General features: G+C 37.5%; 3 protein-coding genes across 3 annotated transcripts in view; 1 reads left to right on the top strand and 2 right to left on the bottom strand.

Moving 5' to 3' along the window:
• Positions 1-1,877, bottom strand: part of gabra6a (gamma-aminobutyric acid type A receptor subunit alpha6a) — an 18,382-nt gene extending 16,505 nt beyond the window's left edge. The window contains exon 1 of the mRNA XM_048176939.1: positions 1,739-1,877. The gene's annotated coding sequence lies outside the window, so the exon portion shown is untranslated. The remainder of the gene's footprint in view (positions 1-1,738) is intronic.
• On the top strand, positions 1,766-6,087 carry nudcd2 (NudC domain containing 2). The gene is made up of 4 exons (XM_048176941.1): positions 1,766-2,095; positions 3,445-3,493; positions 3,601-3,752; positions 5,692-6,087. Exons 1-4 carry the CDS (start codon positions 1,907-1,909, stop codon positions 5,773-5,775), a joined length of 474 nt encoding a protein of 157 aa, XP_048032898.1. The 5' UTR covers positions 1,766-1,906; the 3' UTR covers positions 5,776-6,087.
• Positions 6,088-6,100: 13 nt separating this feature from the next.
• Positions 6,101-13,313, bottom strand: ccng1 (cyclin G1). Its single transcript, XM_048176940.1, has 6 exons — positions 13,129-13,313; positions 9,525-9,788; positions 9,184-9,437; positions 9,020-9,098; positions 8,829-8,939; positions 6,101-7,165 (listed from the first exon to the last, which is right to left on the bottom strand). Exons 2-6 carry the CDS (start codon positions 9,786-9,788, stop codon positions 6,974-6,976), a joined length of 900 nt encoding a protein of 299 aa, XP_048032897.1. The 5' UTR covers positions 13,129-13,313; the 3' UTR covers positions 6,101-6,973.
• Positions 13,314-16,480: the final 3,167 nt, after the last annotated feature.

Here is a 16,480-nt window from a genome sequence, read left to right as displayed (position 1 = left end):
TGTAGGTCGGTCAGTACAGTTTACTGCTGAACAAATCATTTTGTCGGTGTGAAATAACAATGAAATTGAAAATTAATAGTTAGTTATATGTTCAATCTCCCCTCGAAGCTCCGACAGTCCTCAGAGAAGCTGTCAATCACAACTGTCAATCATGACGACACGCCCCGTTTCTATAGCATCAAATTGCTAGCTAAAATCAAACTTATCACAGAAACGAACAATTGAATATATATCAGCGTGATAACAGCTACCTTAAATGACCAAAACCATCTTTCGGAAAATTTTATTTGAAGCATAATTTATTTTTATGTTTTGACTCAAGTCCCATTCGTTTGAATGGAGAGGGCGAGGTTTATGACCTGTACTGCATCCAGCCACCAGGGGGCGATCAAATAGCCGCTGCTTCCTTTTCAGGATGTATGAGGCACACCCTGGTGCAGTCCTAAGCGGGAGTCTCAGGTTTCTAAAGGCAGCTGCAGTGACGCAATGACTTTATCAATCAGCGATTGGCTCTTTTACTTAGAAGGCGGGACGTATTCCGCCAAATTGCGCGTTGCAGTTCTTTATATCAAAGACTATAGAATAACACAAGACACATCACTCAAATTGTTTTTGAGAAAGTGCAACGTGCAAAATGGCGGAATAAGTCCCGCCTTCTAAATAAGAGCCAATCACCGATTGGTAAAGTCATCGTGTCACTGCAGCGGCCGTTAGAAGCTCCGGTTTCTATAGAAACAGTCAGACGCGTGCCTCCAAAGTTGGACACAAGAGACGCACATTTAGGACTGCGTATGCGCATTAGCTTGATCCAGCCTGAAAAATACAGTTTTTTTGTCATGATTTGAACGTTTATAAACAAAATGTATGAGACAGTTGTAGTCAGATTTCATTGGTGATTTCAAATATGAAATTGAATCGAAAGCTTGACAAACAGCTTTGGAGAATTTGATGTTTCCCCATTCAGCCGATCTCCGGATCTGGCGGTACCACATTTAGCATAGCTTAGCATAGTTGATTGAATCTGATTAGACCGTTAGCATCTCGCTCAAAAATGACCAAAGAGTTTCAATATTTTTCCCATTTAAAACTTGACTCTTCTGTAGTTACATCATGTACTAAGACCGACAGAAAATGAAAAGTTGCAATTTTCTATGCGCTGCGTAATATCATTGTGCCTGCTGCACTCATGGTATGGCAGCAAAGCTCCTTGATTATTACGCCGGAACGAGAGTATAGTTCCTAGCCATATCGGCTTTAAAAATCGCAACTTCCGTCGGTCTTAGTACACGATGTAACTTCAGAAGAGTCAAGTTTTAAATAGGAAAAATATCAAAACTCTTTGGTCATTTTTGAGCGAGATGCTAACGGTCTAATTAGATTTAATGAACTATGCTAAGCTATGCTAAAAGTGGTACCGCCAGACCTGGAGATCGGCTGAATGAATCAAAAACGGTAAAACTCAACTGTTTAACTCTAGGGGAGTTGAGCCTATTTTCAAATAAAAGTGGAGTGTTCCTTTAGGGACTTTGTTTATATATATAGTCTATTTTGCTTTTCCTAACCATTATTTAAATATATTTATTGCCAGAGCAATATAAAGTGTTATAAATGCACATAAACAATAAAGTAATATCAACATAAATACATAAGCCTTTATATTTAAACACATACACAAAAAATAAACATTATTTTGCGAGAAAGACCGACTGTCTCTATTATTCCCAACATATTTGTTTACCTCCTCTCCCATACACTAGATGTCGCACTTGATCAGTGCTGCCACAGCGTTCCGCTGCAGAAGAAGACACTGAGAGATATTGCCAGAATGTATGAGAAATATATCCAGCTTCTGCACTGTTATTGCGACTGATGTTTGTTTTCATGAGAGGCCTCTGAGACGAGCAGTATGTCAGTGCACTTCGAGGAGAGGAGTGGCGTGATCCCGTGTGAAACCGCTTGGGGCTCCTGGTATCAGACTATGGAGGAGGTTTTCATCGAAGTCAATGTTCCTCCTGGAACTTCAGCCAAAGAGATCAAGTGTAACATCGAGAGCAAACACATAGAGCTTCGTGTAAAAGATCAACAGATCTTTAAGGTATGGATATGAGCATCGAGTCCTACTGGGAAGTTCGTATTTACGAGTTGGGAAGTCGTGTTTACGACGTCAGGTGCGTTCAGGATGGCGGTGTACATTTTAATTAACTACACAAAAATACAGAAAGGTGTTTGAAATATAGAAAAAAATGAAAAACAAATAATGTGCATCAGGTGTGTTTTGCTTTTTGAAGGGTTAACGTTAGTTCACCCAAAAATGAAAATAATGTCATTAATTACTCACCCTCATGCCGTTTTACATCCTTCGTTAATCTTCAGAACGCAAATTAAGATATTTTTGTTGAAATCCGATGGATCAGTGAGGCCTGCATAGCCAGCAATGACATTTCCTCTCTCAAGATCCATTAATGTACTAAAAACATATTTAAATCAGTTCAATATTAATATTATAAAGTCACGAGAATATTTTTGGTGCGCCAAAAAAACAAAATAACGACTTTTTTTGTCGAATCATGATTCGGATCGCGCGTCAAACCGCCAAACTGCTGAATCACGTGACTTTGGCGCTCCGAACAGCTGATTCGACACGCTGATTCATAACGCTCTGAAGCTTCCTGAAGCAATCTAAATCACAATTTTTATATAATTTTTGAGAGCCTGATTACAAAAACAAAAGTTTCACCATTTGAAATCCATGTCCCAAACACACAATTATAATGTCCTTATTATAATTTTATGTATCTTATATGACAGACTTGCGCTGCACATGGTGAGCTTAACTGTATTTTTCTTTTTGAAGTGATTTCAATCATATTTCAAGCAATTCAGAACCATCATGGTGAACAGTGCACATCTGAAGGAAACAATCCATTATTTATCAGTTTTAATATATCGGTCAAATTTTCTTATCGAGCCGATAACATTAAAAATGAACATATATCGGCCGATACCGATATAGTGGCCGATATATCGTGTATCATTAGTGGTTTTGGTGGTCAAACAGCCAAATGGTTTCTCAGAGAATGTAGCAAAAATCAAATGTGCTCTGTGAAATTAAAATGAAATTGGGATTAAAATCATTTTTAAAAATCTGTATCCAGTAATCGCAAACAACTGGAAAGGCATTGAAATAATCATGGAAATTCATTGTTTCAGAATATGTGGTCCTGCCATAGGCAACTTGATTAGGAGTGTAGGAGTACAGTTTGTAAACTGTATGACTAGAAGGAATATTTTGTTGTTGGGCGACTTCCTGTCATGTAAACACAATGCATTATCGCATTTCAGCCTGGATAAGAAACATCCCACTGAGGTACAAGTTGCTAGTGATGCTGATGGAAACTGTCAGCTACTTCTAAATTTTAAATTCAGTTTTCTGTCGTCTCACAGGGGAAGCTGTTTGGATCTACAGTCAGCGATGAAGCAACGTGGACGTTAGGTAAGACTAAAAGCCATTTACATATTCATGTTAGAGTAAATAGTGCATGTATCTTTAACTTAAAAAATAAATCTCTGGAAAAACTTTGCCTTTGTTGTGCCATTCAGAGGACAAAAAATTGATCCAGATAGTTCTTATGAAGACGAACCGAGAGGCTGGGAACTGCTGGCAGTCTCTTCTGGAGGGAGAGTACGCGGCTGACCTGTGGGTGCAGGATCAGATGCAGAGGAAGCTCACGCTAGAGAGGTTCCAGAGAGAGGTGCGGCACTATTTCACTGCACCCTGCTGGGCGCACACTTCAGTCATGTGTACTTGAAGGTCAACCTCCTGAATTAAAACATTCAAAAAAAAAAAGTCAAACTACATTTCAAAAGTTTGGTGTCGGTAAGATTTTAGAAAAAAATTTCTTAGGGGCCGTTTATACAACACCGTTTTCAACAACAACAAAAAAAAACGGAACACATTTTATGTGTCTTGGCCATTCGTTTTCTTGACAACGGCGTTTTGGGGGCCTGAAAATGCAAACTTTTGAAGGTGGGTTTCGAAGTGCATGTAATTGAAAACTATACTGTTGTTGTCTCCGTGTAAACTACAAAAACACAAAACAGTGACGCCACGCGCATGTGTGTTACGTGTTCAGTCTATAAGCATTTCTTTACAAAGTGACATCGCCATCTACTGGCTTGGCGTGAGTAATACAGCATTTTTACATGTTTTTGAGGATCTGTGTGGACGGAGATTGTTTTGGCAATGTTTTTGTCTCTATGCGAAAAACAGAAAGGAATATTTTTACGTTTTTTAGTATATCTTTGTTGCGTAAACGCACCTTTATGTTCACTAAAAATGCAAACTTTTGAAAATGGGTTTCGAAGTGCAAGTTTTTGAAAACTATACTGTTGTTGTCTCCGTATAAACTACAAAAACACAAAGCGGTGACACACCACGCGCATGTGTGTTATGTGTTCAGTCTATAAGCATTTCTTTACAAAGTGACATCGCCATCTACTGGCCTGGCGTGAGTAATACAGCATTTTTACATGTTTTTGAGGATCCGTGTGGACGGAGATTGTTTTGGCAATGTTTTTGTCTCTATGCGAAAAACAGAATAGAATATGTTTACGTTTTTTAGTACATCTTTGTTGCGTAAACATAGCCTTATGTTCACCAAAAACAAACTTTTGAAAATGGGTTTCGAAATGCAAGTTTTTCATAATGATACCGTTATCGTCTCAGTGTAAACTACAAAAAAACGTGAATTTGTGAAAACCATGACGCCATGCGCATGCGTGTTACTCGTTCAGTCTATAGGTGCGTAGTGTTTCTTTACAAAAATGACATCGCCATCTACTGGCCTGGCGTGAATAATACAGCGTTTTTTTTTAATGATTTTGAGGATCGGTGTGGACGGAGATTGTTTTGACAATGTTTTTGTCTGTACGTGAAAAACACAAAGGAAAATGTTTACATTTTTTAGTACATCTTTCTTGCGTAAACGCACCCTTATGTTCACTAAAAAAAAGCAAACTTTTGAAAATGGGTTTCGAAGTGCAAGTTTTTGAAAACTATACTGTTGTTGTCTCCGTGTAAACTACAAAAACACAAAGCGGTGACACCACGCGCATGCGTGTTACGTGTTCAGTCTATAGGCGCATAGTGTTTCTTTACAAAGTGACATCACCATCTACTGGCCTGGCATGAATACAGCGTTTTAAAATGTTTTTGCGGATCCATGTGAACGGAGATCATTTTAACGTTTTCTTCTGCACGCAAAAAACACAAAGGGAAAACATTTGCATTTTTTTAGTACATTTTTGTTGTGTAAATGTACCCTTATGCTAACCAAAAACGCAAACTTTTGAAAATGGGTTTCGAAATGCACATTTTTGATAACGATGCCATTATCATCTCAGTGTAAATTACAAAAACGGTGACGCCATGCGTGTTCAGTATATAGGCGCTTAGTGGTCCTTTACAAAGTCACATCGCCATCTACTGGCCTGGCATGAATAATGATTGTTGCAGAAAAGATATACATTTTTGCGGGAAACTGATGCATTTCTTTTGGATTATTTGATGAATAGTCCAAAAGAAACATCTTTCTAAAAATACCTCACTTTGGATTAATTTAGTGCATCTTTTTGAACAGTAGTGTAGATCCATTAATTTTATCATTTTCTTTCCCATCCTGTTTCAAACAGAACCCTGGATTTGACTTCAGCGGGGCAGAGATCTCTGGGAACTTTCATGGTGGTGGACCAGATTTCTCCAACTTGAAAAAATAAAAGGACTACTTTCATTACTGTATTTGATGTGGTCTTACCAAATTGCACCAGTGATAATTCCCCTCATTGAGAACATTTTCTCCATTTTTTTTTTTTCCTTTGGAGAGAAAAAAAGGAGCATATCGCAACAATGTCCGTCAATTGATAGAAAGCCATAGTCTGATCACAAGCAGCCTTTATGGTGGTTTTAGTTTACCAATGCCAAGTTTTGTAATCGCCACCACAGTGGTTTTAGGAGACTGTTGACTCAGCTATACTTTGAATTTCAATAAATCATGTTCTTCAAGCACTTATTAAATGCCTCAAACACCACAAGACAAGAGTATTTCACATTTCAATAAGTTTTTATTGAAAGGTTCAACTACATAAATTTTGCAAAATGCTGCTCTTGACTTCCAGATTAGAGCCAAAACAAAAGGAGCCACTTGCATTCAATTCAATCCATTTCAACAGTTTTATTTGTACCACTCAATTTGTTAAGTGTAATTTATACCAGGTATAAAACAAATGGTCATGGTTACATAAGTTTGTAGTATTAACCAAATGTAAAATAAGCTTCAGCCTGGTCAGTTAGTAATTAGCAGTGTTCTTCCTATTACAGGCATGTTATATAAAGTTAAAACCTGCATTTTCATCGCCATCCAGATTTCGTCATGCCACATTAGAAAGCAGAATGCCAAAAAAAAAAAAAAAAGAAAAGAAAAACAAAAAACCATCTCGTTTTCATCACCTTGGGTAGGAGTGTGCATTACAACAGCGGACAACCTAGGGTGGGAGTTAAGGGTTTTGGGCCTGATCTCTTGGTTCTGTTGTTGTCGTGAATCTCAAAACCCTTCTCCCTCCTCTTCCACACAGTGGACTGAGGACCTAGGCGGTTCTATACTTCATTGCTTTAAACAACCAGCGATTCTTGCGCCGATTCAAATGAACATACTGTACATGTGCAAGCCTTACCAGTGAAACCCATCTGATAAGACTTGCTCAAACCCACCCTTGACTAGTAATCAAGATTGAGCCAGTGCGGATGTGAAATAAATACAATCATTGCAGGTGTTAAAGAGAACATAAAGACCGATGAAGGAATTAAAGTTAGCACAGTTAGTGTTGGGTGCCCATAGCATAGATATTGAACCATTCACACGGTTTTCCATAGGATTGAATTAAGTCGTTCGGTTATGGGCGCACAACACTAACTGTCTTAACAAGCATATTCAGGAATCGTGGGTAGATGGGCAATCTTGTAGTAACTATGCTTGAGTTGTCTGGCGGTTCTACCCGAAATCATCCAACGCAGTCTCTGGCCGTTTGGCTTCAGGCACTTGGTGGTGGCGTATTCAGCTAGGCATTTAGCAACAAGCTCCCTCACGCAAACCAGGTCTCCAGATTTAACCTGAAATGCAAAAAAAGTCACAAAACACAACCATTTACCAACGTTTAATTGAAATGTTAAAACAGACTTTTCTCTGGTGACATATGCAGGACTTCTCCAATCTTTTGCCTCCACTTTTGTGTGCAACGCCCACTGCTTAACCATTTAATGCTTAAAATTACAAAAGTTATTCAGTCAAGAGCAGTGGGTGATTTTCTATCTTTTGTTCTTTAACATGACAGACAGCAGCAGGTTTATTAGGCTGCTGTCACTTTAAGAGCTTAGGCAGGGATCCAATATACCGTTACACAACATGCGTTTTCTCTCAACTATTTACGTTCCAAAACTGACCACATTTACCTCAATACTCGCCAAGATGGGCATTTTGACAATTCTGTTTGTATTTGACCGTTTAAGCTCAATAAGCAACAAAAAGGAGCTCAATTTGGTACTCGAGATGCAGCTTTACGAGAGCGACACATATAGATCAGCGGTTCGCATATTTGGTGTGAGTGCGAAACCTGGTGACGGGTGTGTCAAGTCATCGGAGAGAAAAGAGTGAATGCATAGTTGTGTATCGATACTGCAGAAAAGGAGTATTGGAGTGGTTTCAGATATTTCAGTATCAATGCATATTGAAATATCAATATTTTTGACAACACATCAGCCTGAATTTGGCACCATCCATTTGACGTAGGTTGTCGTGGCGATTCGTAAAGAATCGGCGTCTGGAAGCAAGAATCAGGAATCGTAGCGGACGACAACAGATAATTTTTTTTTTCCCTTCATGGCGGGTTCTGTCACATCTGTGACACTGAACAATCAAGCACAGAATCCCTTCATTAGCGCGTTTACAGAAGTCAGTCACTAGTTTCTCCTTCTCAAATGACATCAAGCTTGTCGTAAAAGACAGCAAGCAATGATTAGTCGGGAAGCAGTGTGTAGTCAGACATGTTTCTTATCCAAGACACAAATTTAGAAGTCATATTGCATCTTAACAGACTAACATATTGTGTAGTCTGAACCCAGCATAATTGGTTGCGCAACGCAACACAACTCGCCCATTTCTCCACCCATTTTCCCAACCAAGTAAACACTTTAAAGTATTAGTTCAGTTCAGAATTAGTTTCCTGATAATTTACTCACCCCCCATGTCATCCAAGATGTGTATATTATATATATATATATATATATATATATATATATATATATATATATATCTCTTCAGTCAAAAAAAAACGAAGGTTTTTGAGGTAAACATTCCAGGACCTTTCCAACATGATTACGTCATGCGTGGCGCATCACAGAGCAGTGCAAGATGAGCATTTGTGGTTAAAAAGTATGGTTTTTTTTTGGTTTTTTTTAGAAAATGAGCGATGGTTTCTCTAGATAAGACTCTTATTCCTCGTCTGGGATCATGTAGAGCTCTTTGAAGCTGCACTGAAACTGATATTTGGACCTTCAACCCGTTGAACCCCAGTGAAGTCCACTATATGGAGAAAAATCCTGGAATTTTTCTCTCAAAAACCTTCATTTTTTTTCAACTGAAGAAAGAAAAACCATCTTGGATGACATGGGGGTGAGTAAATCATGAAATTTTAATTCTGAACTGAACTAATCCTTTAAGCACAAGCCCTTTGTTGAAATCAGTAAATCTGCTTTAATCCAAGTAAAGGAAACTCACAGACAAACTCTCCTGTAGTCCATCCAGAGCCTCTTTCAGAGCCGGAACTGGCTCAAACTCGTGCCGATCCTCGATCTCCAGGGCCAGAAGGGACAAAGCGAGCAGTGAAGGCTGTAGGAACAGAATTATAGCTAAACTCCAAACATACTTTGTTTCGAAATCAAACTGCAGAACGGTCCGAAACAGCTTACCTTCATTTTAGTGAAAGTAAAGGAGCAATGGCAAGCCTTCAACTGAGCCTCAAGCCTCTCAATGTTCAGAATCCTCTTACTGAAAAGAAAGATTGGATTATTAAATATATTAAATAATCCTAAACTTTTGAATAGTAGTATGCATAAAAAGTTGAGCCGCTCACCTTTCTGTGTCCACCTTCTCTTGAATGCAAGAGTGAAAGAATCTGAGGAAGTGAAGGGCAGTTGGAGCCTTGACCTTCCAATAGAGCTTTTCCAGAACGATCTTCTCCATCCTCATCATGTCATGCACCGTGAAGCGATTCTGACTGATCCTGATGAGGTCACTGGCCAAAGGAACATTCTTCTCTTCTTCTGAAGTCTTCACAGCGATGTAGAAGCAGCAGAGACCGACGCAGGACAGATGCTTGGGTTGAATCTGAAGAAAAATCATTCATCAGTGACTCATATTCAGAAGGTCAAATACTAAAATGCTATAATAAGTTTGTCTAAAAAGCTCACACACCTTCACCACAGCCAGGAATCGATCAAGAAGGTTCACAGCGAAGGAGAACGTCTCCGCACAGAAGCCAAAGAATCGTGTCAGGGAGAGAAGTTCTCTCACTTGAAAGTCTCTCAACTTGACGGTCATTCTCAGACCGTTATCCTGAGCAGACTCAATGACACGGAGTCCACTGAGTTTGGGCTGATATCTGGCCTCTTGGTCCAGAAGAGCTTTGAGCTGGACTGCGAAAGGCAAAGCCCCTGCTCCGGTAACCTGGTCAATCATCTGAAATTATAACAAGGGTCAATGATGCAACAGGTCATTTTTTTTGTCCAAAGGCCTTATTAATAAAAAAAAAACAAAGATATGACATCCAAAGTATGTAAGGTAGTACAACTAGATCTCTTTTATTGAATCCAAAAGATTTTAATTATATTTTGCTACATATAAAGGTATTTTAAAGATTTTGAAGTGTCAAAAGGTCATTCGGTTTAACCGCTGAAAGGCCAATACAGACATTTCATTTGAGATTAAAATGTCTTAATGTAATAAATGTATATATTTTTTATTCTGGCATGATTTTATAACATCATATATCAACAGTGCAAAATGGTGTTAAAATTATGTGTAGAAGTCGTTGCTTTGTTATGAGAAATAATGTCTGGAAAATGAATTTCATTGACGTCATTTGGAGTAACCAATATAAAGTGACCATTTTGGATCAAGTCATGTGATCAATATCATGTGACAAGATGTGACATCATTCAAACACCTGCAAAGGACCACATGGTCATGAAGCAAAGTAACTAACTCTCTCTTAAAGCTGCTGTCCGCGATTTTTGGCCCTCTAGCGGTTAATAAAAAGAACTGCACGCGTCTTGCGGAGGAACATTCTAGCCGGAGCTACTTTTCTCCATGTATGTCTATGGCGAGTCACGCAGTTACTGTGATACTCTGCGGCGGGTCCTACCAGTCCGGTCTGAAATAGTCTGAATATAAACGCTTATTATAAATGTACCATAATGATTCAGGATAAGACAAAAACACGGTTTGGAAAATGGATTCATGTTGTATATACTCAATTTTTGTACATTTTTAACAAAAAGTTGCAGACTGCAGCTTTAACTATTTGAAAAATTCATGTTTTCACTTGATCATACGCATGTCCCGAAATATCAGGTCATTTGGTGACAAAAGCAGTGTTAATTGATTATAAAAACCACAATCTCATTGTCAACACTTAAAACTTCAAAGATCAATTTAATCTCTATTATGTTTCTTTTTACCCTTTTAAAAACCTTATTCGTCAATGAACCATATATATAGAACTATTAAAGAATAGCAAAAACATTGTTAAAATAGTCATGTGACTGCAGTGGTTCAACCTTAAACGTTTTTTTTTTTTTTTACAAGATGTAATACAAGTCTAAGGTGTCCCCTGAATGTGTCTGAAGTTTCAGCTCAAAATACCCCATAGATTTTTTTAATTAATTTTTTAAACTGCCTATTTTGGGGCATAATTAGAAATGCGCCGATTCAGGCTGCGGCCCCTTTAAATGCTCACGCTCCCCGCCCACGGAGCTCGCGCTTGCCTTAAACAGTGCATAAACAAAGTTCACACAGCTAATATAACCCTCAAAATGGATCTTTACAAAGTGTTCGTCATGCATACTGCATGCATGCGTCGGATTATGTGAGTATAGTATTTATTTGGATGTTTACATTTGATTCTGAATGAGTTTGATAGTGCTCTGTGGCTAAAGCTAATATTACACACTGTTGGAGAGATTTATAAAGAATGAAGTTGTGTTTATGAATTATACAGACTGCAAGTGTTTAATAATGAAAATAGCGACGGCTCTTGTCTCCGTGAATACAGTAAGAAACGATGGTAACTTTAATCACATTTAATAGTACATTAGCAACATGCTAACAAAACATTTAGAAAGACAATTTACAAATATCACTAAAAATATCATGTTATCATGGATCATGTCAGTTATTATCGCTCCATCTGCCATTTTTCGCTGTTGTCTTTGTTTGCTTGCCTAGTTTGATGATTCAGCTGTGCACAGATCCAGACCTTAATACTGGCTGCCCTTGTCTAATGCCTTTTATAATGTTGGAAACGTGGGCTGGCATATGCAAATAATGGGGGCGTACATCCCGACTGACTTAACAGTCGGTGTTATGTTGAGATTCGCCTGTTCTTCGGAGGTCTTTTAAATAAATTAGATTTATATAAGGAGGAGGAAACAATGGAGTTTGAGACTCACTGTATGTAATTTCCATGTACTGAACTCTTGATATTTAACTATGCCAATATAAATTCATTTTTTAATTCTAGGGCACCTTTAATGTTATGAATTGATGAGAATACTTTGTGCGCAAAAAGGAAAAAAAAAACCACTTTATTCAACAGATTAGTCTCTTTTCTGTCATTCTGCCATTCCGTTTTCGTTGCAGTGCTTCCAGGGTCTGGACGTTGATCACGTGTGCAGCATGACGCACGCGTGTGACGCGGACGCAAGAGCCGGCGTTCGAACGTAAACACGGAAGCGCTGAACTGCGTTCACTACGTCAACTGCATGAGAGACGTTTTTGCTGAATTGCACACAAAAAGCATTCTTGTCATTTCATAACATTACAGTTAAACCACTGCAGTCACGTTGACGATGTTTTTACTACTTTTCTAGACCTTGAATGCGGTAATTTCGTTGTTTTCCTTTGATTTAAAAAAAAAAAAAAAAAAAAAAAAAAAAAGGGGAACAACTCTTGGATTTCATCAAATATATATTAATTTCTGTTCCGAAGATGAACGAACCGAAGTGACGTAAGGGTGAGTAATTAATGACAGAAAACTCATTTTTTGGGCTAACTAACACTTTAAAAGATGCGAAATTGTTCAATGATTTTCCACATAGACAATTTAACGATGAATGCAAACACACGTGACCTCTCCACTACGATAAAGTGAATTATGTAATCAAGATACACCTCCTAGAGCATATGTAACTCAAGTGTTCCCAAAATAACTCATTTCCGATTATTAAAATAAATGATTTCGCACTGTTTTAAGGACATCAAATGACAGTTATGCTAAAACAAGTGTCCATCTTGAGAACGAGGGTCTGAATACATGCCCGGGCATGTCCCAGCTTATGAAACTGTGAAATCACTTCAATATATACACATAAACAACATACCCCAAACAATATTGCTCATGTTTACGATGTTTTCTTTATTTGCGTAGCGCAAATGGTGTAAGAGCTCGAGACTAACGTACAGATTCATGTGTAATTGTGCACGAGCAGCTGGTTATGTCCGGGCATGTCCGCTAACAAGCGCGTTCACGATGTTTACTCTCCAGTAAAGCTTTTTAACAATATTTGGCTGTTTCATTTGACTTTAGATTACACTTTAAGTCAAAATATTAAATCTAACTTCATATATTTTACGTTTAGCGTACGAACATAGAGTATCTTCTGTTGTTTTCGGGTGGTGGAGAACATTTGTTAGGCCTGATCAACCATCAGCTCAAAAGAAACAGCTAGAGCTTAACATTGAGAGTGACCATTACAAAACACAATCTGAAATATTATTAATAAATTAATGTAGTGCTTACCTTTTGTAGTTTTGATGATCCGATTAAAAACAAGTATATAAATCTTTGATTTTATGAAATAAAACACAAAATAAAGTTGCTAAAAATAAAAAAGAAAGTTCAAAGTATGTAAGTTTAAAGCAAGATTACTTCTGCGCCTTGCACACCCCAACCCTTGGCGTCAGGCAGTGACGCGCACGCGTCTTCCATCTTATATACTCTGAGAAAGTCCATATCCAAACATAGGATCACCTTATTGGGCAGTGCTGACACAGAGCTCCGTCTTTCTGAATGCCTATTGGTCCGGGTTTGTCTGTGCGCTTTGACCACGCCCCCACAGGCAGACAGAGGCGGGGTTTAGTCGCTTGTGAACTCATTGTGCTGCTGTGACTTGCAAAGCTCTAAAAACACACAAAATACCGTTAAAGCGTTGAGAAAAAGACAAAAAAGTATTTAAAGTATTAAATCACGATCATAACTGCGTGAAAAACCCTCAAAACATCAACATGACGCATTCATTCTTATTCAATTAATAAAAATGAATGAATGATTAAATAAATATTTCAAATATTTCAAAAGTTTGGGGTCAGTAATTTTTTTCTTTCTTTTTTTTTGAAAGAAATTAATACTTTTATTCAGCACAGATGTGTTAAATGGATAAAAAGTTATAGTAAAGATTTATATTGTTAGAAAAGATTTATATTTTGAATAAATGCTGTTCTTTTTAACCTTTTATTTATCAATGAATCCTGAAAAAAGTATCACAGGTTCCAAAAAAAAAAAAAATGTTTTCAACATTAATAATAACTGAGTATCAAATCATCATATTAGAATGATTTCTGAAGGATCATGTGACACTGAAGACTGGAGTAATGATGCTGAAAATTCAGCTTTGCATCACAGAAATAAATTATATTTTAAAGTATTTTAAAATAGAAAACGATAATTTTAAATTGTAATAATATTTCACAATATTATTGTTTTTCTGTATATTATGACATGTATTATGCAGCCTTAATGTGACTTTGTTCAAAAACATTAAAAATAGTAATGTTTCCAAACTTTTGACTGGTATATATATATATATATATATATATATATATATATATAAAGGCCTATATTATGTTCAAACAAAACCCAACAAATTTGTCGATTCAATACCTCTTTCTATTCCTATTGTCTTTGAGAAACTTTTCACATCCTAGAATGTTCTAGAAGGTTCCAGGGGTTACAACATAAAACAACAAAAACAACAACATAAAACAACAACAGCTAGCCAAAACAAACAAAACATCTGAACATAAATATGCACTGTGACTCTAATGGTCAAGCAAACAATCAAATACACAAATACATAATAAAAGAAACACGAGTTACATAAACATAGTCTTAATTTATAAACACATGCTCCAAATTCACAGAAAACATATTCATATAAGATAAGTCAGCTGAAAAGGAAAACAAGAAATATATGAATTAATTCATATCTGTTTGGATATAAAATAAATTTACTAACTTGTATTGCTTAATGTTTCAGTACCAAAAGATGGCGCCAAACATAACTGCAAAAACCCTCACACCAAAAGCCAAGGATGAAATCGACATTTTCCGCATTTATATGCATCATACAAGCATGCTAAGATGTTTTAAAGCATTTCTTATAAACATGGATAATCCGACTGCCTCTTAAACCTCCTCACAGCTATTTCTAGAATTAGATGACATGACAGTCTGACAGCTCTGACAGCACTCGATTTATTCCCAGAGAGATCCCCCAGAGCCAAGGGTTACAGACCGGCCTTTTTCACAAGCTTTCCCTAGAGATCCTTTTAACCCAGTGCCTAGTTACAAAACGAGGGGTTTGTTGTCATTGTATGAGATGTGGAAGTCGGTCTAGCTTGTGGAGGAAAACAGCATGCATATACGTACACCGATCAGGCATAACATTATCCTAATATTGTGTTGGTCCCCCTTTTGCTGACCCGTCGAGGCATGGACTCCTCTAGACCCCTGAAGGTGTGCATCTGTAGATGTTAGCAGCAGACCCTTTGAGTCCTGTAAGTTGCGAGGTGGAGCTTCCATGGATCGGACTTGTTTGTTCAGCACATCCCACAGATGCTCGATTGGATTGAGATCTGGGGAATTTGGAGGCCAAGTCAACACCTCAAACTCGTTGTTGTGCTCCTCAAACCATTTCTGAACTATTTTTGCTTTCATTATCCTGCTGAAAGAGGCCACAATCATAACTGATTTATTCAAACGTGCATTAAATATTGAAGAACATTAAAAATGATAATGAATATGTAACGGTGCATAGCTATATTTATCTTTCTAGAGTTCACTTTTCTATCTGACTAATGAGTTTATGGTCACTGAATATGTTTTTCTGAGGTAAATGTGACGTCACGTGACATTGAAGCTGTTTTATTGACGTCTTTCCGAGGTTGAAACACTGATTGAGCGATTACACGAGACATGATACGGATTTCAGTAAGTTATACTGTATATTTTAACATACCTTCAGATGTTCATGCATGTTTATTTCGCTGTAACTGGTATTAAAGCGGAGGAGAGGATGATCACATGCTTCTCTTTAACTGAGGCGCTAAAGCGATCTGTCACGCCACATTAAACAGCGCCAAAACGGTATTTATTTTTTGAATCTCATAATACTGTATATTTTAACACACACTGCCCTCCAAAAGTTTGGAAACACCCCTGGTAAAGTGTGGTTTTGGACGATATCAGCATAAATCCGTATCATTTTTTGGTGCAAATACATTACAGTAACTTGACATTATCATTGAAGACCAGCAATAATAATTTTCATTTTAATTGCATAATAATGGCAATATATACATGTCAAAGTCAGACACGCCCCTTTGCCAGCTGTGATGCTGGTTACTGGTTTAATCTTGGCTCAGGTTTGTTAAAGATTTTTGGGTCAGCACACCTTAATAGCTTCAACAATTGATTGCCAATTAAGTTTAGAATACAATGAACCAATCAGAACCCAGTTTAGGTCAGATAGCTGCTAATGCTGGATATTTTGATGAATCGAAAATTTAAGTTTTTTTCCATGTATAAACTGTTTATATAATAAAATATGTTTTCATAGTTTGTGTTGTCCCTTATCAGTGCAAAATTATCACAAATTAAAAAGGATTCATGCCAATATTGCCCAAAACCCCACTTTTCTAGGGCGTTTCTAAACTTTTGGAGGGCAGTGTACCTTCAGATGTTCATGCATGTTTATTTCGCTGTAACTGGTATTAAAGCGGAGGAGAGGATGATCACATGCTTCTCTTTAACTGAGGCGCTAAAGCGATCTGTCACGACACATTAAACAGCGCCAAAACGGTATTTATTTTTT

The sequence above is a fragment of the Megalobrama amblycephala genome, linkage group LG23, assembly GCF_018812025.1.
Source record: "Megalobrama amblycephala isolate DHTTF-2021 linkage group LG23, ASM1881202v1, whole genome shotgun sequence".
Taxonomy (NCBI): Eukaryota; Metazoa; Chordata; class Actinopteri; order Cypriniformes; family Xenocyprididae; genus Megalobrama; species Megalobrama amblycephala.
Note: the sequence above shows the minus strand (reverse complement) of the source record. Positions and strands in the feature narration are given on the sequence as shown.